We start from the raw sequence: 27,875 nt of genomic DNA, 5'->3' as shown, positions 1-27,875 counted from the left end.
AGTCTGCCTAAACTTCAGAAGAATGCAATTCATTCATGTACAAAAGACTAAAAGTGCCCTCTGTAATGAGGAGGAACGTAGTTGTGGTGATGTTGTAACACTGGCGACAAGAATAAGCCGAATAATCAAAGATAAACCGTCTATTTTATACATAGGAAATGGCAGTTTTAACCACGTTTACTGATATATATATATATACTATGTCAGGTAAAAGGGCAAACTGGATTATTTTAGAGAAGAGTTAAATGAGTCTAAAAAGCAAAAAAAAAACTGTGATCATTGACCAATGCAATCTACACTGGGTTAATTTTCAAAAACAGGTAATTTTTTTTTAAATCATCTCTTGTGGTACTGTTCACCTCAGAACACTTTCCACCAGAGGTGACAGACTTTTGAAAATCAGAACATGCTACTTTAAAAACATTGGAACTGCCTCTTACATGTTTAAAAAATACATTAACAGAAGGACAATCTGATGATGCATTAACGTTTACAACGGAATATGGACACTTGTTAAATTTTGTAACACCAAATAACCCAACATGGAAATCATTGTTCCAGATCCCAATCCCAATCTGTTTCTGGCCTCAACCATAGGGGAACAAATCATTCCCCACATTTCTCCCAAAGGAGAAGATGGATTCACACGATATGATCCTGAATTAGTTAGTCAAATAGCATCAGTTTTAAAAACAGACTTATAATTTTCCCTGAAATTTGAAAAAACTGATTTATTTTTTTGACCGAAAAATGAAACGATATGCAGCAGGAAATTATTGTGATATTATTTATATAATTAAAGCATTAATAGGGACAACATCAACATTGACGTTGATAAAATTAATTCCCCGCTTCTTTTTATCTTTTATATTTTATTAAATCTGGTTATTAAAGCTTATTATATAAACCCGATACTTTTTAAATTGCTTTTTACAGTTTCATATGATAATAACGGCTAATGACAGAGATTTGAAACAATACCAGGTAAAAATGAAAGAAGTTATTGTGTTTGTGTGTATGTTTGTAGTAATCCAAATTTCGGTAGTTTTAAAACAGACTTATCCAAGATCAAGTATAACAAAAACGATTATCTAGTGTACGTTCTATATACAAGGCCATAGCAAGAGGGAAAAAATAGATGAAGAGGATTTAAATATAATTAGTAATATAAATTACACGGGCTGTGTGAAAATTCAAAATTCCAGACAAGCTAACTACCTCATCTGCCTTGAGTTTTAGGGTTCGAAATAATGATCAGACTCTACTAGGGCAGTTGAGATGTTGTACAGCATTGTATCAGTCAGTGTCACATCAAAACTTTGACCTCAACATCATTTTCAACATTTTTTGCAAGTTTCAGGTTGTGTCCCTAAAAGATAAAAATATTAAATATTATTAAACAGGGGAGAACTAAACATATTAATATCAACAAGTAGTTCATAATGTCATTTTAGCTGTCAAAAGTTGGAGCATGCAACCCAAGTGGCACTCTCCCGGATCCGCCCCCTGGAAACATAAACGAAGCTGCTTTGTAATGCTTAAATAATTATAATTATATTTTTTTTTAATGACTTTTCAAGTCTGGTTGGGGAATACTTGACCCTCTTCATTGGACCAGTACCTACTTTGTCAAAAAATGAAATAGGTAAGGCTGAAAAAACGCTTTCACACTGTACCTGTAAACTCGGTAGAGCAAAGTTCCATCATTGACGTCATCATAATATTCGGACTTGACATCAAATGTGAAATTGGATCCGTTACGTACTTGAACGTAGTTATGTTGTGTACGTAACCATCAAAGAACACTTGCATTTCAGCATTGAAGGCTTCATCTTCATCACAACTGGTTGGACAATTTCTATTAGGTAGCTGTGGCGTCTTACAAACTACAATTACATAATAATAGCCTCTCGTGCACTTTGACATCAATTGCTTGACCTGGGCAGTTACCACCGTCAAAATGACTCAAAACCTGAACAAAATCAAATGAATAAATTTAGAAACATGACAGAAAAACACACTGATTACATGGACACTGCACACTGTGCAAAGTAAGATTAGTATCCGAGTTGGAAATGACCATATTTTTTCATCTCATACTGCAATACTAATTTATGTAGATACAAATATTTGTTCAATATTGTAATGTCTGAAGTACCTCACTTAGTTCAGGAAAGTCATCCTGTAAACATACTGGACACAGTCCAGTATCATCTTTACGCACTGGGTTGGCATTATCGAGTTCCTCACCACGTGGACGTCAACAAGCAATTTGTATTACTTGCCCAATCTGTATCCGGTTCTCAAGTCTTTGGTTTTCTTGTTTCAATGTCTGTCAAATTAAAACAGTAAATAAAATAAATATAAAATCATATTTAGCATAATAGGGTAGATTGTAGATAAATTCAACAAATTATTTTATAGAGAATACATGCATTCTGTATTAGGTAGGCATACCTTAATAATTGCTCCTGCTTTTCTTGGGCCCAGTCCGCTGTGCGAGGATGCTCAAGAGCACGGTTTATATCCACTCCAACCTCGTTCATACGGTAAATAAATTGTGTTTATCACTAATTGCTTTTGTTGGAATGAATCCCATCAACCCACTATCAAGATGCACATTGACACCGATTGGTTGTCTTGGGCAGTTACCACCACCATCAATGTCACACCATCACAACTTTTACCTTCAACCTCAACATCATTTTCAACATTTTTTGCAAGTTTCAGGTTGTGCACCTAAAAGATAAAACACAAACTAAAAATATTAAATATTATTAAACAGAGGAGAACGAAACATATTAATATCAAAAAGTAGTTTTAATATCATTTATATTAACACTCCTGGATCAACAAAGCTGCTTTGTCATGCTTAAATAATTATAATTATATTTTTATTATGACTTTTCAAGTCTGATTGGGGAATATTACTTGACCCTCTTCATTGGACCAGTACCTACTTTGTCAAAAAATCAAATATATAAGGCTGAAAAAACGCTTTCAAAATGTACCTGTAAATGCAGTAGAGTTGATAAAGGTTGCAAAGTTCCATCATTGACGTCATCATAATACTCGGACTCTACATCAAATGTGAAATATATTGGATCCGTTACGTACTTGAACGTAGTTATGTTGTATACGTAACCATCAAAGAACACTTGCATTTCAGCATTGAAGGCTTCATCTTCATCACAACTGGTTGGACAATTTCTAGTAGGTAGCTGTGGCGTCTTTCAAACTACAAATACAGTTTGTTCCATTGTGCAATTCTGCAATTTAAAACATTGTTATATTACAATCATTATCTTAAATGCATCTCATAGGTTTAACTAAGCATGCACCTGATGCATACTTGCTCCAGATTTTGCACATCAAAGCGTCAACATTTTCCTCCTATAATTTTAACTTCTAAGATGCAACTGGAAATAAACCAAAGTAATAATCAAAGCTTGGAACAGATCTGACAGCGTCTAGGCTTTGATTAGCTTCTCCTATTTCTTATTTTCTTTTGAAATATCATAAATGCATGTAACTGCATACTAATTTCCCATAGTGGACAATTAAATGAATTTGAAGAAGCAAGTTTAAACAAGTTGACGTTGTGGAGAGTGGTTGTTTTACCTTGCTACTTGGCTTAATAATAGCCTCTCTTTGGTCCATATCCACCAGAAGTTTCTCTGCCTGTTTGAAGGCAATGTTGTAAAATGATTGATGAACAATAACACGCTTAATATAAGCTATGAAGAACAAATATTTACTGCTGCATCATGCTTGTAGAAACATCTTTCTGTGGCTCTCATTCTCGTTCATCTTTATAAAAACAATGAAGTTATATATTAATATAATTAATTGGAAACGATCTGTGAGAATGAGAAAAAGTCGTCCCAACCAAGAATTTTATTTAAAATTGCTTTAAATACTAATTAAAAGACAAATGGTAGTTTTGTAAAACCTACCTTCACTCTATCTTCTGGGTTTTTAACATGTTTATCACTAATTGCTTTTGAATCCCATCAACCCATTATCAAGACGCACTTGACACCGATTGGTTGTCCTGGGCAGTTACCATCGTCAAAATGACTCATAACCTGAACAAAATCAAATGAATAAAATTAGAAACATGACAAAGATAAACACACAGAATACATGGACAATGCACAACATGCAAGGGAAGATTAGTATCATAAGTACCTCACTTAGTTCAGGAAAGTCATCCTGTAGACAGAATGGACACAGACCAGTATCATCTTTACCCACTGGGTTGGCATTATCAAGTTCCTCACCACATGGACGTCGGCAATTTGTATTACTTGGCCAAGCTGTATCCGGTTCTCAAGCCTTTGGTTTTCTTACGTCTGTCAAATTAAAACAGTAAATAAAATAAATATAAAATCATATTTAGCCTAATAGGGTAGGAGTAGATATAATTCAACAAATTATTTTATAGAGAATACATGCATTCTGCATTAGGTAGGCATACCTTAATAATTGTGCCTGCTTTTCTTGGGCCCAGTCCACACACAAACTGCATCAATATATCCACTCCAACCTCGTTCTCAAGGGTCACTTCTTGGAATAAAGACCTCAAATCCTTGTATCGATTGGTTAATTCCGCACGGATATCGTACAAAGTAACTGTTTTGTTTCTATAGTTCTAGTAAACGAAAAAAATTAAATATTTATGACATATTCATATAAAATGGCAGGAAGAATAACTTTATAGTAGGTGAGTTTTCATCCATGTACTGTAAGTTACAAAGTCTAGACTACAACCTGTTCGTTACCTGGCTAACTCCTATGCAATTGATAGAGAATACAGCGTTCTGCATTAGGTAGGCATACCTTAATAATTGCTCCTGCTTTTCTTGGGCCCAGTCCGCACACAAACTGCATCAATGACTGTGTGTGAGGATGCTCAAGAGTACGGTTTATATCCACTCCAACCTCGTTCACACTGTAAATAAATTCCTGATAAGCTTGTTTATCACTAATTGCTTTAATTGGAATGAATCCCATCAACCCTTTATCAAGACGCACTTGACACCGATTGGTTGTCCTGGGCAGTTACCACCGTCAAAACCTGAACAAAATCAAATGAATAAAATTAGAAACATGACAAAGGAAAACACACACATTTCGTGGATGTCGACGAACAATTTGTTTTACTTGTCCTGCAATCAAATAAAATGACATTCTTTCTTCAAATTTTTCCAGTTTCCAGGTAAATAGAGGGTGATTAATAAACACATTTTCACTGTAGCTTACCAATATAAAATGTGGCCAGTGTTTTTTTTAGTAAACATCTGGAATCTTCAGGGGTCACTTCTTGGAATAAAGACCTCAAATCCTTGTATCGATTGGTTAATTTTGCACGGATATCGTACAAAGTAATTGTTTTTTCCATAGTTCTAGTAAAAGAAAAAAATTAAATGTTTATGACATATTCATATAAAATTGTAGGAAGAATAACTTTATAGTATGTGAGTTTCCATACATGTACTGTAAGTGCTACAAAGGCTAGACTACAACTGTTCGTTACCTGGCTAACTCCTCTGCAAAAGCGTCCAAATCTAAATCTCGTAGCTTCTCAAGAATGTCATTCAAGGCATCTGCAGCTGACTCGTACTCAAAAGCATCTACTGCCATCTTACAAATGTCTCCAGGTGTACATGTGTACAGTCGAGTACCTCCACATACGTCAGTACTGTAGTAAACATTAATTTATGAGGTTCCATTTATAAATCTTTGTTTTTTGCATCATTGTATGAATACTTCATTTCATTTATTGGCACAAACAGTCACAATATCACAGGTGATGACCACATCCCCTGATTAACTGATATAAAAGTAGCTATGTTGAATGTTTACCTTTCACCCATCTTTGCTGTATCAATCTTAATAAAACCAGCACAATTTATAAATACTTTTGAGACCCAAATTGCAAGTAATTGTCACAAGCTGTTTCTGGTTCTCAAGCCTTTGGTTTTCTTCTTTCTATGTCTGTCAAATTAAAACAGTAAATAAATATAAAATCATATTTAGCATAATAGGGTAGGAGTAGATATAATTCAATGAATTATTTTATAGAGAATACATGCATTCTGCATTAGGTAGGCATACCTTAATAATTGCTCCTGCATTTCTTGGGCCCAGTTCGCACACAAACTGCATCAATGACTGTGTGTGAGGATGCTCAAGAGTACGGTTTATATCCACTCTAACCTCGTTCACACGGTAAATAAATTTCTGATAAGCTTGTTTATCACTAATTGCTTTTGTTAAAATGAACCCATCAAGACGCACTTTGACACCGATTTGTCTTGGGCAGTTACCACCGTACTTCGTGCTATGGAGATAGCTTGACGCAGTTGTAGATGGTATTGCTGGAATTCACTCTGTAATCGAAAATAATACTTTAAGTAATGCTTAACTTATTACATACTTGATAGCAACAACAATGACAATAATCCAGTAGCTGTATTCTCCAATCATACTTAGTTTAAGTGAAATATTTAGAATTAAAAAACAATTAACAAAAGGTAAAGTTTATTTTTTTTAAGCAACATTTTTATCATTTCACAGCACAACACATATACTTATTGTAGGAAAGTGGTACCATGTGGAATTAGTAATCTTATGACAAAAAAAAAATGTTTACAATACCTCTGCAATATTTGATGTCTGAAAAATCATAGCAACATTATCCTCAATTTTCCACATTGATAGGTGTTATCTGCTGCTCGGTTTCCAGTTCACCGATACATTGCTGAATGTCCCGGATTACCCTTCTAAAACACCAAGAAAAAAATATTAATAATATTATTATTCAACTATGTTATTACTGGACAGTCTTGGTCTGGCCTGTTATGTTGCTGTCTGCTGTTCCAGAAATGTCCTGTGTCCTGTATTGGAGGACTGGACTGTGAATAGACATCACCAACTGCTTTTAAAATTATTTGTATAGTATTATTATACAAAGCAATATAGTCTAAATACTTGTAAAGTAAGGTAATCCCAAAATAAATGTTTGAACTAACCTGGACTCTGCCATAACACCACATGAGGCTTTTTACTTGGAAGTCTTCTTTGAGTTTTTCAATATCTACTTCATTGAACTCCTTATCTTGTTTAAAATAACTTTGGTACTTTTGAGAAAGTTTGGTAGATGAACTTCTCTTTCGCCATCCATTTTTTTTAACACAGAAACTTTTCAGTAACTTCAAAAACTTTTTTCAGGAATCTTTTTCAAAACAACTTTTTTTGTATTTTATTTTTTGTTTATTTTTTTTTGTTTTTTTATTTTTTTTAAACTGCAACGAAACTCCGCTTTTAAAAGCGAAAAAACCTTCTAAAAGTTCTTTTTCAAACAATTTTTTTGTATTTTATTTTTTTTATTTTTTTTTTATTTTTATTTTTTTTATAAAACGGCTTGAGCTGCCCGGATAGGTATAGCTTCATCCTAGGTCGAAATGCACCCAATAAAATTACACTACAAAACTATGCCCAAATCATATACACAACAAGAAAAGAAAATAATAACACAAGGAATAAGAAAAGCAATGAAAATAAACAGAAGAATGACAAAAATAGAAATTGAACAATAAGATAAAAAAAAATAACATAATAAAAAAGAAAGAAAAACAAGCCTGTGGCCAGGTACCAGATATCTTTGTCAATTTAAATAAACATTTAGGTTATTCAATAATATGTGTTCTTTTGGATTGTTTTATATATAGTATAGTATTTTTTTTTTGAAACTGCACAGAAACACCGTTTTCAAAAGCGAAAAAGTGAAAGTACCTTCTAGAAGTTCTTTTTCAAAACAATTTTTTTGTATTTTATTTTTTGTATTTTTTTTGTATTTTTTTTTTTTCATGAGAACCAGAAAAAAGTAGACTTGAATGAAATTTTGTCTTGGCATTTTCTTGTCTGCATTGATTACAGAGAGTGTTTTATCTCTGTCCATGATATACATGGATGCAGACAGTAGTAAATACTAAGCATGGTGGCCACAGGAAGTAAAATAAAAGTAGAAGTAAAGTAGATAAAAGGAAGAAAAATAAAAAAGAAAAAGGAATGCAGAGAGAGAAAAAGTTCCTGCAGCTGCATGAAAAGGCACAGTGTGAGGCATCAGGACACAGATAGCTGAGCATGTAATCCATCCGAATCATCAGTGGTCATGTGTACGAACAAGATCAGATGTTAAATGGGAAGAAAGTCGTCAGCTACCAATATTCACCAATAAATAATAACAAATAAAAATAATAAATAAACCAATAAAAAAGAAATAAAATAAATATAAAATAAAATAAATAAAAATAAATGGTAAATTAAATATAAATAAAATAAATAAATAATACAAAATTAATATAAATAAATAAAATATAAATAAATTATAACAAAAAATAATAAAAATAATTTTAAAAAGATGCACAAAATTTGGCCTATGGAAAATGAAAAGTAAATGAGCGGAAAATTAACCCACAGATGATTTTTTTATTTGTTTGTATAAGTAAATTACTTAGGCTATACTTCATAACCAGATGGGAGTTTCTTATTATTTGATAATTAACTTAGACTGTTCCATTAAACCAGATGGGAGTTTCTTATTATTTGATAATTAACTTAAGACTGTTCCATTAAACCAGATGGGGGTTTCTTATTATTTGATAATTAACTTAAGACTGTTCCATTAAACCAGATGGGGGTTTCTTAATAATTAACTTAGGCTACTCTCTTAAACCAGATGGGGTTTTCTATCTATTTTTTTTTTTTTTTGACATTGCATTTTCAGTAACTGCAGATCCTAAATATTGATTAGCGGCCAGAAGCTGGTAAGCAAGAAATAATGGTGATGGGAGATTTTAATTATTGTGAAATAAATAGGAGTAAAGAAATAACAAGGCCGTAGCGAGAAGTAAAAAACAGATAAGGCAAAGATGCATTCTAAATATTGATCTATATCAATATGAGGCAAAGATCAACAATGGATGGACAGTACAAATGTACGGCTCCGAGAAAATGAATAGGTCAAGTGCAATCAATTTTTGCTTGCACTCTATATGCAAAAGAAGGGATTCTATATGCGAGAGAAGGGATGTGTTCAAGTCACTGGGGTGTCAAGGAAACCTTGCATACGGCCGTAAGAAAATGAACATGACCAGTGGATATGACGAGCACTTTAAATTAAACAATATTTTAAATAAATATTTGTTATACTTTTTCAATGTTGTTGAACCATACTGATATGAGAAATCAATGGGCAGTTTATGGATTTTCTACACCTGTCAATTTCAATATATGGCTGGGGGTAGGTCTACTATCAAGAAAATAGAGGACAGAAGTGTTTTCCATACAGAAAGAGGATTTATCAAAGGCTCATTTTAAAACAACATAAAGGTAAAAACTAAACAAACTGATTGCCAATAAGTGGAAATGGTTCCTTTTATAGCAAATGCTTTGATAGGAACAGGTTGAAGATTTTTAAATATCATGAGAAGCATTCTTATAGGTTATGTATTAGAAAAATACATGCTTGTATTGAAAACTTTGTTTCAAAAAATAAATGCGTATATATGCGTATATATATTTGGTAGATTTAAAATTTAAAGTGACCCCACAATTCACCACTACTAATGGTATTATAGACCTCGTTGCGTTTTTAAAGAAATGCCAAGATCATTTGAGGATTGTACGAGATGCTTTTAACATTTAACCATCCATTTACTTGTGTTCAGTGTTTTTCACAGACAGTCTTCTTTATGCTCTCTGCAATACCAATTAGTTCTTATTTCTTCTTTGTCCAATCAACCAGAGTTGTTTAATTTACACATGTTTTTTTTTCTTTTTTATGCTATCTGTGTGCAACATTCAAAAGCATTCAGTTTTCTTGTGAAACCATTCCATTTCCTCTAACTGGTACGTTGTAGTGTTTAGTACAGCTATTTTGTGAACTGACCATCAATGAAATTCTCTCAATACCAATTAGTTCATCCAACAATGATTTCTGTCAATACAAATTAGTTCTTATTTCTTCTTTGTCCCATCAACCAGAGTTGTTTAATTTACACATAGTCTGGTTGTCATGTTTTTTTTTTCTTTTTTATCCTCTGCGTGCAACATTCAAAAGTATTCAGTTTTCTTGTGAAATCATTCCATTTCCTCTAATTGGTACATGTAGTGTTCGGTACAGCTATTTTGTGAACTGACCATCAATGATTTCTGTCAATACCAATTAGTTTATCCAAAAATGATTTCTGTCAATACCAATTAGTCATCTTTCTTCTTTGTCCCATCAACCAGAGTTGCATAATTTATAAATAGTCTGGTTGATCTACTTTATGATGATTGAAACTTTAAGCCTATTGGATGTGGATATATATAACATAGGCTAATTTGCCTCCTCTTCAGTAATTGGAAACAACTGATTTATACTATACTTAAATTCCAGCATAGTAAGGTACAGTCTAAATATCCCTGGTTGCAAATATGTCATTTAAGAAAACACAAGGGGATTGAAGAATGTACAGTACCTTGTCATAAATTATTTTAACTGTCCATAATTTCAGAAATTTCTTTCTTTTTAAACAATTTTTTTCTTCAATTCCATATACAACTAAATAAATGGTAGTTAAATTTGTTTCTCTTTGTACAAATCTCAAAAGATATAAGACAATTAGCAAATAGTAAATTTAAATTTAATTTTTACCAAATGGTGAACTGCATTGTCTGTTTAATTTTGGAATTCTTTTGGAAAATAAAACAAAGTTTAAAACCCTAATGTTAACTATGCCCGATTATATTGCATGAAGGCAATACATAAACACTATAAAAGCTAGGTCTTACTGCTTGTAAGAAAAGGAATAAGGCTTGGAAAAAAAGATAATTTTTCTGCATATAACAGCACTATACAATAATCTACAACCAATGGTTGATGACAATTGAAAAGGAAGAGACACAGTATACCTAATTTGGTACAAATGTATTTAAACAAAGCTTATAGCATTAAAAATGGAAATGAGAAAAAGATGTAAATGCAAAGCTCTAAGAGCATGCAGAAGTGGTTATTAGCCTGGGAGCAGCAACGTTATAGTTGATAGGACTACAAAAAGAGTGATGTTTCGGCACAGGTGAAAAAATATCACTATTTTGTCTTATACCAAGTATAGGTTTAAGAATCTTTAAAGATTAGGTAAAGACATATATCATTGAAATATCAAGGTGTAGATACAAGAGGGTTTTGTGCAAAGCTCTTAGAGCATGCAGAATGGTTGCTTTTTTAAACAAAAAGAGTGATGTTTGGGCACAGGTGAAAAAATATCACTATTTTGTCTTATACCAAGTATAGGTTTAAGAATCTTTAAAGATTAGGTAAAGACATATATCATTGAAATATCAAGGTGTAGATACAAGAGGGTATTGTGCAAAGCTCTTAGAGCATGCAGAATGGTTGCTTTTTTAAACAAAAAGAGTGATGTTTGGGCACAGGTGAAACAATATCACTATTTTGTGTTATACCAAGTATAGGTTTAAGAATCTTTAAAGATTAGGTAAAGACATTTATCATTGAAATATCAAGGTGTGCAAGAGGGTAGTGTGCAAAGCTCTTAGAGCATGCAGAATGGTTGCTTTTTTAAACAAAAAGAGTGACGTTTAAGCACAGGTGAAACAATATCACCATTATGTCTTATACCAAGTAAAGGTTTAAGAACAGTATGGATTTTTGTTTAGTCAACAACATTGAAATAATCAAGGTAAATAATATTTGATTTAATATTTCAAAGAATTCATTCTATTGGTGCAATGGACTTAAATTCATCCTGTTTCTGGTCATGTCAACAGAGCAGTGACTGAACCATAAGGAAAGGACGAGATCATTACACTGAATGTTCAAAAGGATGCAGGGATATAGTTCAAAATAAACGGATACAAGTCATCCACAGAATTGGCCATTTTGAAAATGTAAATGTTTTTGATGAAGATATTCGGGTTATCAATTAGAACTATGCATGATTTTATTGCATGAAGGTAATACATAAACACTATACAAGCTAGATCTTACTGCTTGTAAGGAAAAGGAATAGTGCTTTAAAAAAAGATTGTTTTTAAAACCTAGTGCTGCATTATAAGAGCACTATACAACAATCTACGATCAATGGTCGATGGCAATTAAAAAGGAAGGAAAAAGAGACACAGTATAACTACTATTGGTACAAATGTATTTAAGCAAGAAGCTTATAGCACCAACAATGGGAATGGAAAAAAGATGTAGGTGCAAGAGGGTAGTATGCTTCCAGGCTGATAGCCTTCTGAATGCTTTGTTAAAAAAAGCAATCACACAGGCCTGAATGGTGGCCCTCAAAACAGAGGTTCTGTGGACTTCAATTTACATGTTTCTGGTCATGTCAGCAGAGCAGTGACTAAGCCATAATGAAAGGACAAGATCATTACACTGAATGATCAAAAGGATGCAGGAGTGTGAAGCCAGCCTAATGCTGCAGGAGTGTGAAGCCAGCCTAATGCTGCAGGACTGTGAAGCCAGCTTATGCTTCTACAAGCCAAGCTGCCACATTTTGACCACACATGCAAATGGTGTGTGAAGCCAATCTGGAAGCAGCAAAGTTCTAGGTGATAGGACTACAAAAAGAGTGACATTTGGGCACAGGTGAAACAATATCACCATTATGTCATATACCAAGCAAAGGTTTAAGGAATATCTTTTAAGGAATCTTTAAAGATTAGGTAAAGACATATCATATCATTGAAATAATGAAGGTAAATAATATTTGATTTAATATTATACCAAGCAAAGATTTAAGAATCTTTAAAGGTTAGGTAAAGACATAGCATAGATAAATAATATTTGATTTAATATTTCAAATTCATTCTATTACAATGGACTTCAATTTATCATGTTTCTGGTCATGTCAATAGAGCAGTGACTAAACCATAAGGAAAGGACAAGATCATTACACTGAATGATCAAAAGGAGTGTGAAGCCAGCCTAATGCTGCAGGAGTGTGAAGCCAGCCTAATGCTGCAGGAGTGTGAAGCCAGCCTAATGCTTCAGCAGGCCAAGCTGCCACATTTTGGCCACACATGCAAATGGTGTGTGAAGTCAACCTGGAAAGCAGCTAAGTTCTAGGTGATATGACTACAAAAAGAGTGACATTTGGGCACAGGTGAAAAAATATCACCATTATGTCATATACCAAGCAAAGGTTTAAGGATTATCTTTTAAGGAATCTTTAAAGATTAGGTAAAGACATATCATATCATCGAAATAATGGAGGTAAATAATATTTGATTTAATATTTCGAATTCATTCTATGGACTTCAATTTATCATGTTTCTGGTCTGAGGAAAGGAAAGTTCAAGATCATTACATTGAATGATCAAAAGGATGCAGGCGTGTGAAGCCAGCCTAAGGCTGCAGGAGTGTGAATCCAGCCTAATGCTGCAGGAGTGTGAATCCAGCCTAATGCTGCAGGAGTGTGAATCCAGCTTAATGTGACTGAACCACAAGGAAAGTTCGAGATCATTACATTGAATGATCAAAAGGATGCAGGAGTGTGAAGCCAGCCTAATGCTGCAGGAGTGTGAAGCCAGCCTAATGCTGCAGGAGTGTACGGAATCCAGCCTAATGCTGCAGGAGTGTACGGAATCCAGCCTAATGCTGCAGGAGTGTACGGAATCCAGCTTAATGCGACTGAACCACAAGGAAAGTTCGAGATCATTACATTGAATGATCAAAAGGATGCAGGAGTGTGAAGCCAGCCTAATGCTGCGGGAGTGTGAAGCCAGCCTAATGCTGCAGGAGTGTGAATCCAGCCTAATGCTGCAGGAGTGTGAATCCAGCTTAATGTGACTGAGCCACAAGGAAAGTTTGAGATCATTACATTGAATGATCAAAAGGATGCAGGAGTGTGATGCCAGCCTAATGCTGCAGGAGTGTGAAGCCAGCCTAATGATGCAGGAGTGTGAATCCAGCCTAATGCTGCAGGAGTGTGAATCCAGCTTAATGTGACTGAACCACAAGGAAAGTTCGAGATCATTACATTGAATGATCAAAAGGATGCAGGAGTGTGAATCCAGCCTAGTGCTGCAGGAGTGTGAAGCCAGCCTAATGCTGCAGGAGTGTGAAGCCAGCCTAATGCTGCAGGAGTGTGAAGCCAGCCTAATGATGCAGGAGTGTGAATCCAGCCTAATGCTGCAGGAGTGTGAATCCAGCTTAATGTGACTGAGCCACAAGGAAAGTTCGAGATCATTACATTGAATGATCAAAAGGATGCAGGAGTGTGAAGCCAGCCTAATGCTGCAGGAGTGTGAAGCCAGCCTAATGATGCAGGAGTGTGAATCCAGCCTAATGCTGCAGGAGTGTGAATCCAGCTTAATGTGACTGAACCACAAGGAAAGTTCGAGATCATTACATTGAATGATCAAAAGGATGCAGGAGTGTGAATCCAGCCTAGTGCTGCAGGAGTGTGAAGCCAGCCTAATGCTGCAGGAGTGTGAAGCCAGCCTAATGCTGCAGGAGTGTGAAGCCAGCCTAATGATGCAGGAGTGTGAATCCAGCCTAATGCTGCAGGAGTGTGAATCCAGCTTAATGTGACTGAACCACAAGGAAAGTTCGAGATCATTACATTGAATGATCAAAAGTATGCAGGAGTGTGAAGCCAGCCTAATGCTGCAGGAGTGTGAAGCCAGCCTAATGCTGCAGGAGTGTGAAGCCAGCCTAATGATGCAGGAGTGTGAAGCCAGCCTAATGCTGCAGGAGTGTGAAGCCAGCCTAATGATGCAGGAGTGTGAATCCAGCCTAATGCTGCAGGAGTGTGAATCCAGCTTAATGTGACTGAACCACAAGGAAAGTTCGAGATCATTACATTGAATGATCAAAAGGATGCAGGAGTGTGAAGCCAGCTTTTGACCACACAAGCAAATGGTGTGTGAAGCCAGCCTGGAAACAGCAAAGTTCTAGGTGATAGGACTACGAAAAGAGTGACATTTGAGCACAGGTGAAACAATATCACCATCCAGGAGTGTGAAGCCAGCCTAATGCTGGAGGAGTGTAAAGCCAGCTTAATGCTGGAGGAGTGTACAGCCAGCCTAATGCTGCAGGAGTGTGAATCCAGCTTAATACTTTAGCAGGCCAAGCGGCCACATATTGACCACACATGCAAATGGTGTGTGAAGCCAGCCTGGAAGCAGCAGAGTTTTAGGTGATATGACTACAAAAAGAGTGACGTTTGGGCACAGGTGAAAAAGTATCACCATTATGTCATACCAAGCAAAGGTTTAAGGATTATTTTTTAAGGAATCTTTAAAGATTAGGTAAAGACAAATAGCATTGAAATAATTAAGGTAAATAATATTTGATTTAATATTTCAAATTTATTCTATGGACTTCAATTTATCATGTTTCTGGTCTGAACGATAAGGAAAGGACGAGATCATTACACTGAATGATCAAAAGGATACAGGAGCGTGAAGCCAGCCTAAGGCTGCCTGCAGGAGTGTGAATCCAGCTTAATGTGACTGAACTACAAGGAAAGTTTGAGATCATTACATTGAATGATCAAAAGGATGCAGAAGTGTGAAGCAAGCTTTTGACCACACATGCAAATGGTGTGTGAAGCCAGCCTGCAAACAGCAAAGTTCTAGGTGATAGGACTACAAAAAGAGTGACATTTGAGCACAGGTGAAACAATATCACCATTATGTCTTATACCAAGCAAAGGTTTAAGATTCTTTAAAGATAGGTAAAGACATAAAGCATTGGAATAATGAAGGTAAATAATATTTGATTTAATATTTTGAATTCATTCTATGGACTTTAAATTACATGTTTCTGGTCAATAGAGCAGTGACTGAACCATAAGGAAAGGACAAGATCATTACACTGAATGATCAAAAGGATGCAGGAGTGTAAAGCCAGCCTAATGCTGCAGGAGTGTGAAGCCAGCCTAATGCTGCAGGAGTGTGAATCCAGCTTAATGCTTCAGCAGGCCAAGCGGCCACATATTGACCACACATGCAAATGGTGTGTGAAGCCAGCCTGGAAGCAGCAGAGTTCTAGGTGATAGGACTACAAAAAGATTGACGTTTGGGCACAGGTGAAAAAATATCACCATTATGTCATATACCAAGCAAAGGTTTAAGAATCGTTAAAGATTAGATAGACATATAGCATTGAAATAATGAAGGTAAATAATATTTGATTTAATATTTCGAATTCATTCTATGGACTTCAATTTATTATGTTTCTGGTCATGTCAATAGAGCAGTGACTGAATCATACGGAAAGGACAAGATCATTACACTGAATGATCAAAAGGATGCAGGAGTGTGAAGTCAGCCTAATGCTGCAGGAGTGTGAAGCCAGCCTAATGCTGCAGGAGTGTGAATCCAGCTTAATGTGACTGAACCACAAGGAAAGTTCGAGATCATTACATTGAATGATCAAAAGGATGCAGGAGTGTGAAGCCAGCCTAAGGATGCAGGAGTGTGAAGCCAGCCTAATGCTGCAGGAGTGTGAAGCCAGCCTAATGCTGCAGGAGTGTGAAGCCAGCCTAATGCTGCAGGAGTGTCAATCCAGCTTAATGTGACTGAACCACAAGGAAAGTTTGAGATCATTACATTGAATGATCAAAAGGATGCAGGAGTGTGAATCCAGCTTTTGACAACACATGCAAATGGTGTGTGAAGCCAGCCTGGAAACAGCAAAGTTCTAGGTGATAGGACTACAAAAAGAGTGACGTTTGGGCACAGGTGAAACAATATCACCATTATGTCTTATACCAAGCAAAGGTTTAAGAATCTTTAAAGATTAGGTAAAGACATAAAGCATTGAAATAATGAAGGTAAATAATATTTGATTTAATATTTTGAATTCATTCTATGGACTTCAATTTACATGTTTCTGGTAAGGAAAGGACGAGATCATTACATTGAATGATCAAAAGGATACAGGAGTGTGAAGCCAGCCTAATGCTGCAGGAGTGTGAAGCCAGCTTAATGCTGCAGGAGTGTCAATCCAGCTTAATGCTACAGGAGTGTGAAGCCAGCCTAATACTTTAGCAAGCCAATGAAAGAACGAGATCATTACACTGAATGATCAAAAGGATGCAGGAGTGTGAAGCCAGCCTAATGCTGCAGGAGTGTGAATCCCATCACCATTATGTCTTGTAACCAAGCAAAGGTTTAAGAATATTTAAAGATTAGGTAAAGAAATATAGCATTGAAATAACCAAGGTAAATGATATTTGATTTAATATTTCGAATTCATTCTATGAACTTCAATTTATTATGTTTCTGAACGATAAGGAAAGGACAAGATCACTACACTGAATGACAAAAGGATGCAGGAGTGTGAAGCCAGTTTAATGCTTCAGCAGGCCAAATTACCACATTTTGACCACACATGCAAATGGTGTGTGAAGCCAGCCTAATGCTTCAGCAGGCCAAGCTGCCACGATTTGACAACACATTGACCCATGCAAACAAGGATAGTGGCTGCCACATTTTGACCACACATGCAAATGGTGTGTGAAGCCAGCCTAATGATTCAGCAGGCCAAGCTGCCACGATTTGACAGAACATTGACCCATGCAAACAAGGATAGTGGCTGCCACATTTTGACCACACATGCAAATGGTGTGTGAAGCCAGCCTAATGATTCAGCAGGCCAAGCTGCCACGATTTGACAACACATTGGCCCATGCAAACAAGGATAGTGGCTGCCACATTTTGACCACATACTAACAGTATGTGAAGCCAGCATAATTGGGTTTAGTGTCAGGTCTTGTTACAGATCCAATATCTTATTAATAAAAGCTATTATGACAGAAAAGTAGTGTTTGTAAAACTGCCATAGACACAGAGGATAAAGTTTTCTAGTTGTAGTATACTACGTGTTACTGAAAATGCAATATAGTCAAAATGCATAAATAAATGGAATTAGCTTTTGTAACAAATTGCAATATTATGGTTTGTTATGGTCAGATGTTTTGTCCTGGTTTGTTATACTGTAGTATACTTTACTGTATGATATTTTAAAAATAAATATCAGAATCTATATAATATGTTATCTGCATATAAATGCATATTAGCTGATGCCAACACACCAGTAAACAAATTATAAAAACATAATATTTAGAATATACAAAGATCTACAGACTTTTAAAAAACCAAAACGTTTATAAACTTGAAAAAAAAAAAATAATACAAACAAAACAAAAACCACCTCTTCTCCAAGAGCTGTACATCCTCATGCTTTGTGTTGTTTTGGTTGTTCTGCCAACTAAGATGACAAACCAAAAAGGTCAATTTGATTTGACTATGAAGTACTCCAACAATTTGACATGGAAATACCCGCAGAAATTGGATACTAACCACCAGACTATGCTTGTAGAGTAGACTCTACCATTGCTAGAGTGAGCCTACCGATGTTAGAGTGCGCCTACCGATGTTAGAGCACGCCTACCAATGTTAGAGCAAGTCTACTGAAGAGTGTGAGCCTACGGAAGAGTGCGTGCCTACGGAAGAGTGCATGCCTACCAAAGAGTGCGATCTTACCAAAGAGTGCGACCCTACCAAAGAGTGCAATCCTACCAAAGAGTGCAATCCTACCAAAGAGTGCAATCCAACCATAGAGTACATGCCTACATTAGAGTGCGAGCCTACCAAAGAGTATGAGCGTACATCTGCTGAAGAAGCTGCTAAGAAGTACGAGCCTATCACTGCAACAGAAGTACCAGCCTACAGCTGCTAAAGAAGTATGAGCCTACAGCTGCTAAAGAAGTACGAGCCTACAGCTGCTAAAGAAGTATGAGCCTACAGCTGCTAAAGTAGTACGAGCCTACAGCTGCTAAAGAAGTACGAGCCTAACGCTGCTAAAGAAGTACGAGTTTAACGCTGCTAAAGAAGTACCAGCTTACAGCTGCTAAAGAAGTACGAGCTTACAGCTGCTAAAGAAGTACGAGCCTACAGCTGCTAAATAAGTACGAGCCTAAGGCTGCTAAAGAAGTACGAGCCTAACGCTGCTAAAGAAGTACGAGCCTAACGCTGCTAAAGAAGTACGAGCCTACAGCTGCTAAAGAAGTACGAGCTTACAGCTGCTAAAGAAGTACGAGCCTAGAGCTGCTAAAGAAGTACGAGCCTAGAGCTGCTAAAGAAGTACGAGCCTAGAGCTGCTAAAGAAGTACGAGCCTAGAGCTGCTAAAGAAGTACGAGCCTAGAGCTGCTACAGTAGTACGAGCCTAGAGCTGCTAAAGAAGTACGAGCCTACAGCTGCTAAAGAAGTACGAGCCTAGAGTTGCTAAAGAAGTACGAGCCTAGAGCTGCTAAAGAAGTACGAGCCTAGAGCTGCTAAAGAAGTACGAGCCTAGAGCTGCTGAAGAAGTACGAGCCTAACGCTGCTAAAGAAGTACGAGCCTAGAGCTGCTAAAGAAGTACGAGCCTAACGCTGCTACAGTAGTACAAGCCTAACGCTGCTTAAGAAGTACTAGCCTAATGCTGCTACAGTAGTACAAGCCTAACGCTGCTTAAGAAGTACTAGCCTAACGCTGCTACAGTAGTACAAGCCTAACGCTGCTACAGTAGTACAAGCCTAACGCTGCTACAGTAGTACAAGCCTAACGCTGCTACAGTAGTACAAGCCTAACGCTGCTAAAGAAGTACTAGCCTAGAGCTGCTAAAGAGGGCGAGCCTAACGCTATTAAGAATGCAAATTATAATGCTATTAAGAGTGCAAGCCTAACGCTATTAAGAGTGCAAGCCTAATGCTATTAAGAATGCGAGCCTAACGCTATTAAGAATGCGAGCCTAACGCTATTAAGAGAGCGATCAACCTAAGGCTATTGAGAGCGAACCTAAGGCTTTTATGAATGTGAGCCAACTGCTATTAAGAATGCGAGCCTAACGGTAATAAGAGTGCGAGCCTAAAACTATTAAGAGTGCAAGCCTAAAACTATTAAGAGTGCGAGCCTACGCTTTTAAGAGTGCGAGCCTAACGCTATTAAGAGTGCGAGCCTAACGCTATTAAGAGTATGAATCTAAGGCTACAAGAGTGCTAGCCTAACGCTATTAAGAGTGTGAATCTAACACTAGTAAGAGTGCGAGCCTAATGCTATTAAGAGTGTGAATCTAATGCTACCAGAGTGCTAGCCAATGCTATCAAGAATGCAAGCCTAATACTAGTAAGAGTGCGAATCTAAAACTAGTAAGAGTGCAAGCCTAACGCTATTAAGAGTGTGAAGTAGATCCACTATAACATCGGTAGACGGACTCTAACATCGGTAGACAAACTCTAACACCGGTAGACAAACTCTAACAATGGTAGAGTCTACACTACATGCATTTGTCCAGTGGTTAATAACCAATTTCCGTAGGTAATTCCATGTCAAATCATTGGAGAACTCCAAAGTCTAATCAAATTGGCCTTTTCGGTTTGCCTCTTAGTGGGCAGAACAACCAAAACAAAACAAAAAGCATGGGGATGTACAGGAGTCGGAGAGGAGGTAGTTTTACAAAGTACAAACAAGCAAACAAAACGTTTATAAACGTTTTGGATTTTTAAAAGTCTGTAGAGCTTATAACATAAAATTCTAAATAAAACATAAAATTCTAAAAACGTTTTTAAATCAAAGTGTCTTAAAACAGGACCAAATTTTGTCTTGTTCATGTGTTCTAAGGACCATAGTTATTATTTTTCAACTTATTTGTTGTTTTTTTAAATGTCTTTTAAAAGGTCCATGCCTTAGTTGTTTATTTTTGTAATGTCTTTGAAAAGGTTGATGCCTTGGTTGGTTGGTTGTTTATTTTTTAAATGTCTTTGAAAAGGTTCATATGGCAAAGCATGGTACACCATTTTTATTTGAAAAGTACCTTAGCATTAGAATATTTAAAATAAATGAGAACCTTAAAATTCCAAAAATGGTTGTCGCCGACATGTCACTCACGATCTAAGCAACAAGTTTTCAAGAGCTGTATATTTTAAAAATTAAATGATCTCAAAGCAAATACAGTTTTCCTGTACCTTATTTTATATCAAAAAACTTTGTCCAACTCGTAAGAGGTATAGTTAAAGTTCTGTCGTTTCATAATGTCGTGTCACTCATGTATGTCATGTCACTCGCGATATCATTAGTACGCAAATTAGGACAATACAAATTTTTTTTAAATAGTCAAGTCATTTTTGGCAACAATTAAGTAGGCCTATTACTATCTTCCCTACTTTTCCAAATTACCCTTTCCTAATGGAATAATCAGGTGATGATGGCATGTTTGTGCAGGGTGGGAGACCCAATGCTGTACACAGGGACACAAGTATAATGTGTGCCACTTTTCAATGTGAACTGTTTACAAGGTGTTTGTCTTTCCAAGGAAGGCCTAGGCTGTCCTAGGAAAAGTAGACTGTGGGTAAGAACTTAGCAGAACAAGTGCAATAGGGGAATAAATCTCTGATGAGGTTCAAGGAATCATCTTGTACCCTCTTCATTGTAATGAATCACTATAAGGATATTTGCAGCAATGACATTAAAAGTCAAACAGTTGTTGTCTCGGACTATGCTTTTTTAAAAAAGTCAGTTGAGAAGAGTCACCCCAAAAACAAGACATTCCAGAGAGTCAAAATTTAAGCAGAAGTTCACGCTCTGTTCAATAACTTTGATGGATGGGAATGTTGAGTGGAATTTTCCTGCAACATCCCATGGTAAGGGAGAAGTTGATGGCTTAGGAGGGACCTGCAAGTGTAAAGTTCGAGGAGAGAAGACAAATGCTAGAAGAGATGATCCCTGAACTTCTAAAAATTTGCTGATTATGCATCTGAAGTGCGCAGCAAAATCACTGTGCTTAACTGCACAAAAGAAGAAATTGAAACTTCCAAATAAGATTTGGGAAAAGCATGGAATAAGGAGGACAGGGTGATCCAGTCCATTCCTGGAACCTGGAAGAATCACCACTTCCAGAAAGTGGAACCATACATCATTGGCTGTCAGACAGTTTCAGATGATGCAAGTGACTATGCTAAATTCTCTTTTCTTACAGGAAAGATTATTTTATCAGCTGGAGTAGATAAGGAGGTTGTGAACAATACAATTGCCACATACAGACAAGGAGAGTGGGTGAAAGTTTTGTATGACAACAAACAGTTTTTAGAGTTGTCATCAATACCACACAAAACCTCCTTCAAGTGAAGTGCCTCTTCCCAAAAGAGGAGTGCTGGAAGCTAGAATTTGCTAATGATGCAGTGTGGTATAGGGAATGTGAGGTGGTGGCCAAATAAACTCTGAACCACAAATCAACCGCCGGGGTGACCTATACCAGTTTTAAAGAGGTCAGTTATTATATGCAGTTTGTTTTTGATGATGCTATAATAAACTAACCTGAGCCTGCTGAGGTTAGTTAGCCGAGACCGTTTGGGTCCATGGGTGCAGATTAGTGTGTATGGTCGGGCCACACTGCAAACTTCGTGGACTAGGCCTAGACAGCTTGTTCGTATTAATTAACACAAGACAATTAAGACCGTTTGGGCCTTTTATAAAAAAAATCTAGCCTATACTTTTATTTTAGATTAGGCCTTGTAAAAGGATAACAATGGAAACAAGCTAAGCTTTTTGGGCTATCCTGGAAAATCATAAATGTATTTTATTTGTAATGACAATGTCACTTTGTATATATTTTTCATAATTTTTCATATAAAATCAAAATGTTTCTCTTCCATTCATTATGGTATGTTAAATAGATACATAAATACCAACATTCCCATTCGGGTCAAAACCACCTGTTCGTGTTGTGTGCGGCGATTGGCCAGTTTTTTGTTTCCGATTGGTAATACTGTAACCGTTGTTTCTGATTGGTCAAAATTCCACCTTTTCGTGATTTTGCCACCAAGAATACAAGTTACAATTTTTCAATCTTTCCGTCCGCGATTCACACAGAGAAGAAGAAGTAGAAGAAAAAGACGACGAAGAAGAAAATCACAATCAATTGTCAATCAAAAAAAGAAACAGCAAAAATGAGTCGCTTACAAACGCGAGTAATGTTTAAATCTTATCTAACACTTATTAATTCAATAGTAAACCTCCTAGGCCCTTCTGCTGGCTTATAGCAAATTGTTTGCAATAAATTAAGAAGACTGAGTGTGCTGAGGTTAGTTAGCCGAGACCGTTTGGTCTTTTTTAAATAGTCAAGTCATTTTTGGCAACAATTAAGTAGGCCTATTACTATCTTCCCTACTTTTCCAAATTACCCTTTCCTAATGGAATAATCAGGTGATGATGGCATGTTTGTGCGGGGTGAGAGACCCAGTGCTGTACACAGGGACACAAGTATAATGTGTGCCACTTTTCAATGTGAACTGTTTACAAGGTGTTTGTCTTTCCAAGGAAGGCCTAGGCTGCCATAGGAAAAGTAGACTGTGGGTAAGAACTTAGCAGAACAAGTGCAATAGGGGAATAAATCTCTGATGAGGTTCAAGGAATCATCTTGTACCCTCTTCACTGTAATGAATCACTATAAGGATATTCGCAGCAATGACATTAAAAGTCAAACAGTTGTTGTCTCTGACTATGCTTTTTTAAAAAAGTCAGTTGAGAAGAGTCACCCCAAAAACAAGATATTCCAGAGAGTCAAAATTTTAAGCAGAAGTTCACGTTCTGTTCAATAACTTTGATGAATGGGAATGTTGAGTGGAATTTTCCTGCAACGTCCCATGGAGAAGTTGCTGGCTTAGGAGCTGGGACCTGCAAGTGTAAAGTTCGAGGAGAGAAGACAAATGCTAGAAGAGATGATCCCTGAACTTCTAAAAATTTGCTGATTATGCATCTGAAGTGTGCAGCAAAATCACTGCACAAAAGAAGAAATTGAAACTGCCAAATAAGATTTGGGAAAAGCATGGAATAAGGAGGACAGGGTGATCCAGTCCATTCCTGGAACCTGGAAGAATCACCACTTCCAGAAAGTGGAACCATACATCATTGGCTGTCAGACAGTTTCAGATGATGCAAGTGACTATGCTAAATTCTCTTTTCTTACAGGAAAGATTATTTTATCAGCTGGAGTAGATAAGGAGGTTGTGAACAATACAATTGCCACATACAGACAAGGAGAGTGGGTGAAAGTTTTGTATGACAACAAACAGTTTTTAGAGTTGTCATCAATACCACACAAAACCTCCTTCAAGTGAAGTGCCTCTTCCCAAAAGAGGAGTGCTGGAAGCTAGAATTTGCTAATGATGCAGTGTGGTATAGGGAATGTGAGGTGGTGGCCAAATAAACTCTGAACCACAAATCAACCGCCGGGGTGACCTATACCAGTTTTAAAGAGGTCAGTTATTATATGCAGTTTGTTTTTGATGATGCTATAATTCACTCACATCATAATAATGCCAATAAAACTATGACACGTAGGGACGAACTATTTCCATAGAGAGACTATAAGTATATATGTTAGAAAGGTACAATATTTATGTACAAGTATTTATACCCATGATACCCTTATCGAGCAGTGGTGGCCCCTGGATCTTTCCGAGGGGGTTGGGTCGGAGGCTATGCGAGCGAGCGAAGCCCTTGGAAGCAACGTAATTTGAGGCCATTTAGGTGTTCAGTGTGCTGGATGCAAAGTATGGATTCTAGCACCTAGAACTGACAGTAGAGTTCATACCGCACAACATTTAACAGGCCATATGGCTGTTGCAGGTACGAAACACATGCCATATGAAATAGTAGGTGCACCTGAAGAGAATCAACAGAGAAAAGATAGAGTAAAGTAAGTTGATGATGACATTTTATTCTTTGAGAAATTGAGATTTAGACAAGATCACAACAACAACCTAAGGGAATGTCATGACATATGTCAGTCCTTGTGATAACAACAAAGAACTGAACGGAGAGATAAAAGGCTACATTTTGAAGCAATAAAACATGCAGCAACTGAACGTCCAATCTAGATACATTTGGTAAGTTAAGTTAGCAAGGTTGATGAGGAATGGCAGATTGAAAAAGTGAAATGTACATTCTTGGCAAAATTGCGAACAGATGGTTTTGACCAATCACAAACGAACAACTGTACAACCAATCAGCTTTCTTTTTACCATGACTGAAATCATGGTGAGAGAGTCTAGAAATAATACAAATCTTGCATACAAACTAAAAAAATTGAAATGAATAGACTAGAAATGTGAGAAAAGTTTAAATATTATATTAATATTATTAAATCATTAGTACTCATAGGCCCTTCTGCTGTCTTATGGCAAATTGTATGCAATAAATTAAGAAGAAGCCTGCTGAGTGCAGCTAGGGCCTCGTAGTCGTAGATAGCCTCTAGGTGTAGGAGGTAGAGAGCAGATGTTTAGGTCCCAAACAATTGGGTTCAGACTAGTGTGTACGGTCGGGCCACACTGCATACTTTGTGGACAAGACACCTTGTTCATAACAATTAGAAGATAGGCTAGACATGAAACAAATAAGACAATTTAGGGTTTTTATAAAGAAAATCAATACTTTGTAATCAAAGATTGCAAGCAAACAATCCACAGAAAGATTACAGGCGGAAGCTTTTAAATAATGGTGTGTACCGCCCCTACTGTAGATTTGCCCGGATAAATGAAGACAAGAATGTCGCCGGTTTTTACACTTGTGATTTGTGCAAATGGGATCACCATAGAGCAAAGAAAAACATGGCTCATCTTACGGCCGTTAGTGCAACAAAAACTTTTTGGAAATATTAAGCCTAGATCCTAGAGATTTCAATGCTGCGATTAAATGCAGACATTATCCGGTGACGGCAAGAGTCGTTTAGATTTGTAGTAAATGTGGGAAACCGGAAGTACCTATAGGGGGATCTATACTCTAATCATTCAGGGGTGACGGACATGCGCGGTACAATAATTTTAGACCGGAGTATATGTATATATATAGCGGCATGCACGTGGGTACACAGTGTGCATATCCATCGTTGCTGAGTAGAGGCAGTTACTATTTAAATTATCAGTTATTCATTTCCAGATACGTTGTAATACTATATCATAGATTAAAGACCCCTTCCCTGCAATTTTGGACGTTTTTTGGAAAATAATACATATAATATCACTTTAAAAACATTAAATCATGTCATTCCTTGTCTTAAATGTACGTTTTATGGTAAATTATGATAAAAAGTGAGAAACAATGCACTACCTAAGTAGCTCGCGGCGATCGACCTCTCGTGGACGGTCTTAGGCCTAGCCTAGCTAGGCTTAGTTTTGTAGGCCTAGCTGGTAAACATTGGTAACGTACGAACATCGTACGCTAGCTATATACCTAGCCTGACGTTGTATAGTTGCTGCATTAATTGTCTTTCTATTTTTGCCAGACTCCGTTGATACAAATTGGGGAAAACCCGATATTTTCGCTGAAAAGTTAGGAGTCTTCCATTTGTTTTGGCCTCACGATCGATCGAAAAGTGGGCGAATTACAGGTGAAAAACAAAAATATCAATCCGCGCGCAATGCATTTTGGGATTTATAGCGGGCCGCTATAATTATTAGAATCGACTTATTTTTCACATTTTTGGGTTTCAATATGGCGACCAATGTTGTGGTAATATATAGTTGTGAATAGTATTATGTTAAAGCCCCCTTCCCTACGTTTTTTAGATCTAATTTAAGATCACAAACTATATTTAATGTAAAAATAATACTATATGGTCCTATTGCGATAACTTTTTTCGTCTTTAAACGGTTAAAAATGTGAAAAATAAGTCGATTCTAATAATTATAGCGGCCCGCTATAAATCCCAAAATTCATTGCGCGCGGATTGATATTTTTGTTTTTCACCTGTAATTCGCCCACTTTTCGATCGATCGTGAGGCCAAAACAAATGGAAGACTCCTAACTTTTCCGCGAAAATACCGGGTTTTCCCAAATTTGTATCAACGGAGTCTGGCAAAAATAGAAAGACAATTAATGCAGCAACTATACAACGTCAGGCTAGGTATATAGCTAGCGTACGATGTTCGTACGTTACCGATGTTTACCAGCTAGGCCTACAAAACTAAGCCTAGCTAGGCTAGGCCTAAGACCGTCCACGAGAGGTCGATCACCGCGAGCTACTTAGGTAGTGCATTGTTTCTCACTTTTTATCATAATTTACCATAAAACGTACATTTAAGACAAGGAATGACATGGTTTAATGTTTTTAAAGTGATATATATGTATTATTTTCCAAAAAACGTCCAAAATTGCAGGTAAGGGGTCTTTAAGCCTGGTTTTACATGTTTATTAATAGATTGGGCTGAATGGAGATGAGGCCGAGTGAAGATTGGTATGCAATGGTTAGCAATTGTGCATTAGATTATTATGTATGTTTGTTGTATTTATAGGTTTTTTTTTTCTGGATATGGCCGATTGTGGCTGGTTGTATGTGATAAATGCCAGTGAATTCTGACCGATACGAATAAATTAAATATACTGCAAATCAATGCTGCCTTTATGTGTTTGATGATTGTGTCCGACTGATCTCGAAGTACCACATAAACCTACTAGGCCCTTCTGATGTCTTATAGCAAAACCTCTAGTGCGTGCGACTGATGTGTTGTGTACCACGGTTGGCCAGTTTTTGTTCGTTCATGTCAGAGTCACAGTAAAAAGAAAGCTAATTGGTTGTACAGTTGTTTGTTTGTGATTGGTCAAAACCACCTGTTGGTGTTGTGTGCGGCGATTGGCCAGTTTTTGTTTCTAATTAGTTATGTTGTAAATCTGATTGGTCAAAATACCACCTCTTCGTGATTTTGCCGCCAAGTTTTACTTTTTTCAATCTTTCCGTCCGCCGCAGCCAACATCAAAAGAATAAAGATTTACAAATTTAATTTAACCAGCCTAAAAATGAACAGAAGACTA

General features: G+C 36.6%; 1 protein-coding gene across 1 annotated transcript; it reads right to left on the bottom strand.

Moving 5' to 3' along the window:
* Positions 1-973: 973 nt before the first annotated feature.
* On the bottom strand, positions 974-7,598 carry LOC144855316 (transcription elongation factor SPT6-like). The gene is made up of 16 exons (XM_078713135.1): positions 7,038-7,598; positions 6,664-6,788; positions 6,121-6,395; positions 5,869-6,000; positions 5,540-5,704; positions 5,266-5,408; positions 4,843-5,080; positions 4,481-4,654; positions 4,192-4,355; positions 3,957-4,088; positions 3,622-3,810; positions 3,012-3,269; positions 2,458-2,739; positions 2,159-2,332; positions 1,677-1,972; positions 974-1,369 (listed from the first exon to the last, which is right to left on the bottom strand). The coding sequence occupies exons 4-7, from the start codon at positions 5,877-5,879 to the stop codon at positions 5,016-5,018; spliced, it is 384 nt and encodes a 127-aa protein (XP_078569261.1). The 5' UTR covers positions 5,880-6,000; positions 6,121-6,395; positions 6,664-6,788; positions 7,038-7,598; the 3' UTR covers positions 974-1,369; positions 1,677-1,972; positions 2,159-2,332; positions 2,458-2,739; positions 3,012-3,269; positions 3,622-3,810; positions 3,957-4,088; positions 4,192-4,355; positions 4,481-4,654; positions 4,843-5,015.
* Positions 7,599-27,875: the final 20,277 nt, after the last annotated feature.

Source organism: Antedon bifida, chromosome 11 (genome assembly GCF_963402885.1).
Source record: "Antedon bifida chromosome 11, ecAntBifi1.1, whole genome shotgun sequence".
Classification (NCBI taxonomy): Eukaryota; Metazoa; Echinodermata; class Crinoidea; order Comatulida; family Antedonidae; genus Antedon; species Antedon bifida.
This window is presented reverse-complemented; position numbering and strand designations above follow the sequence as displayed.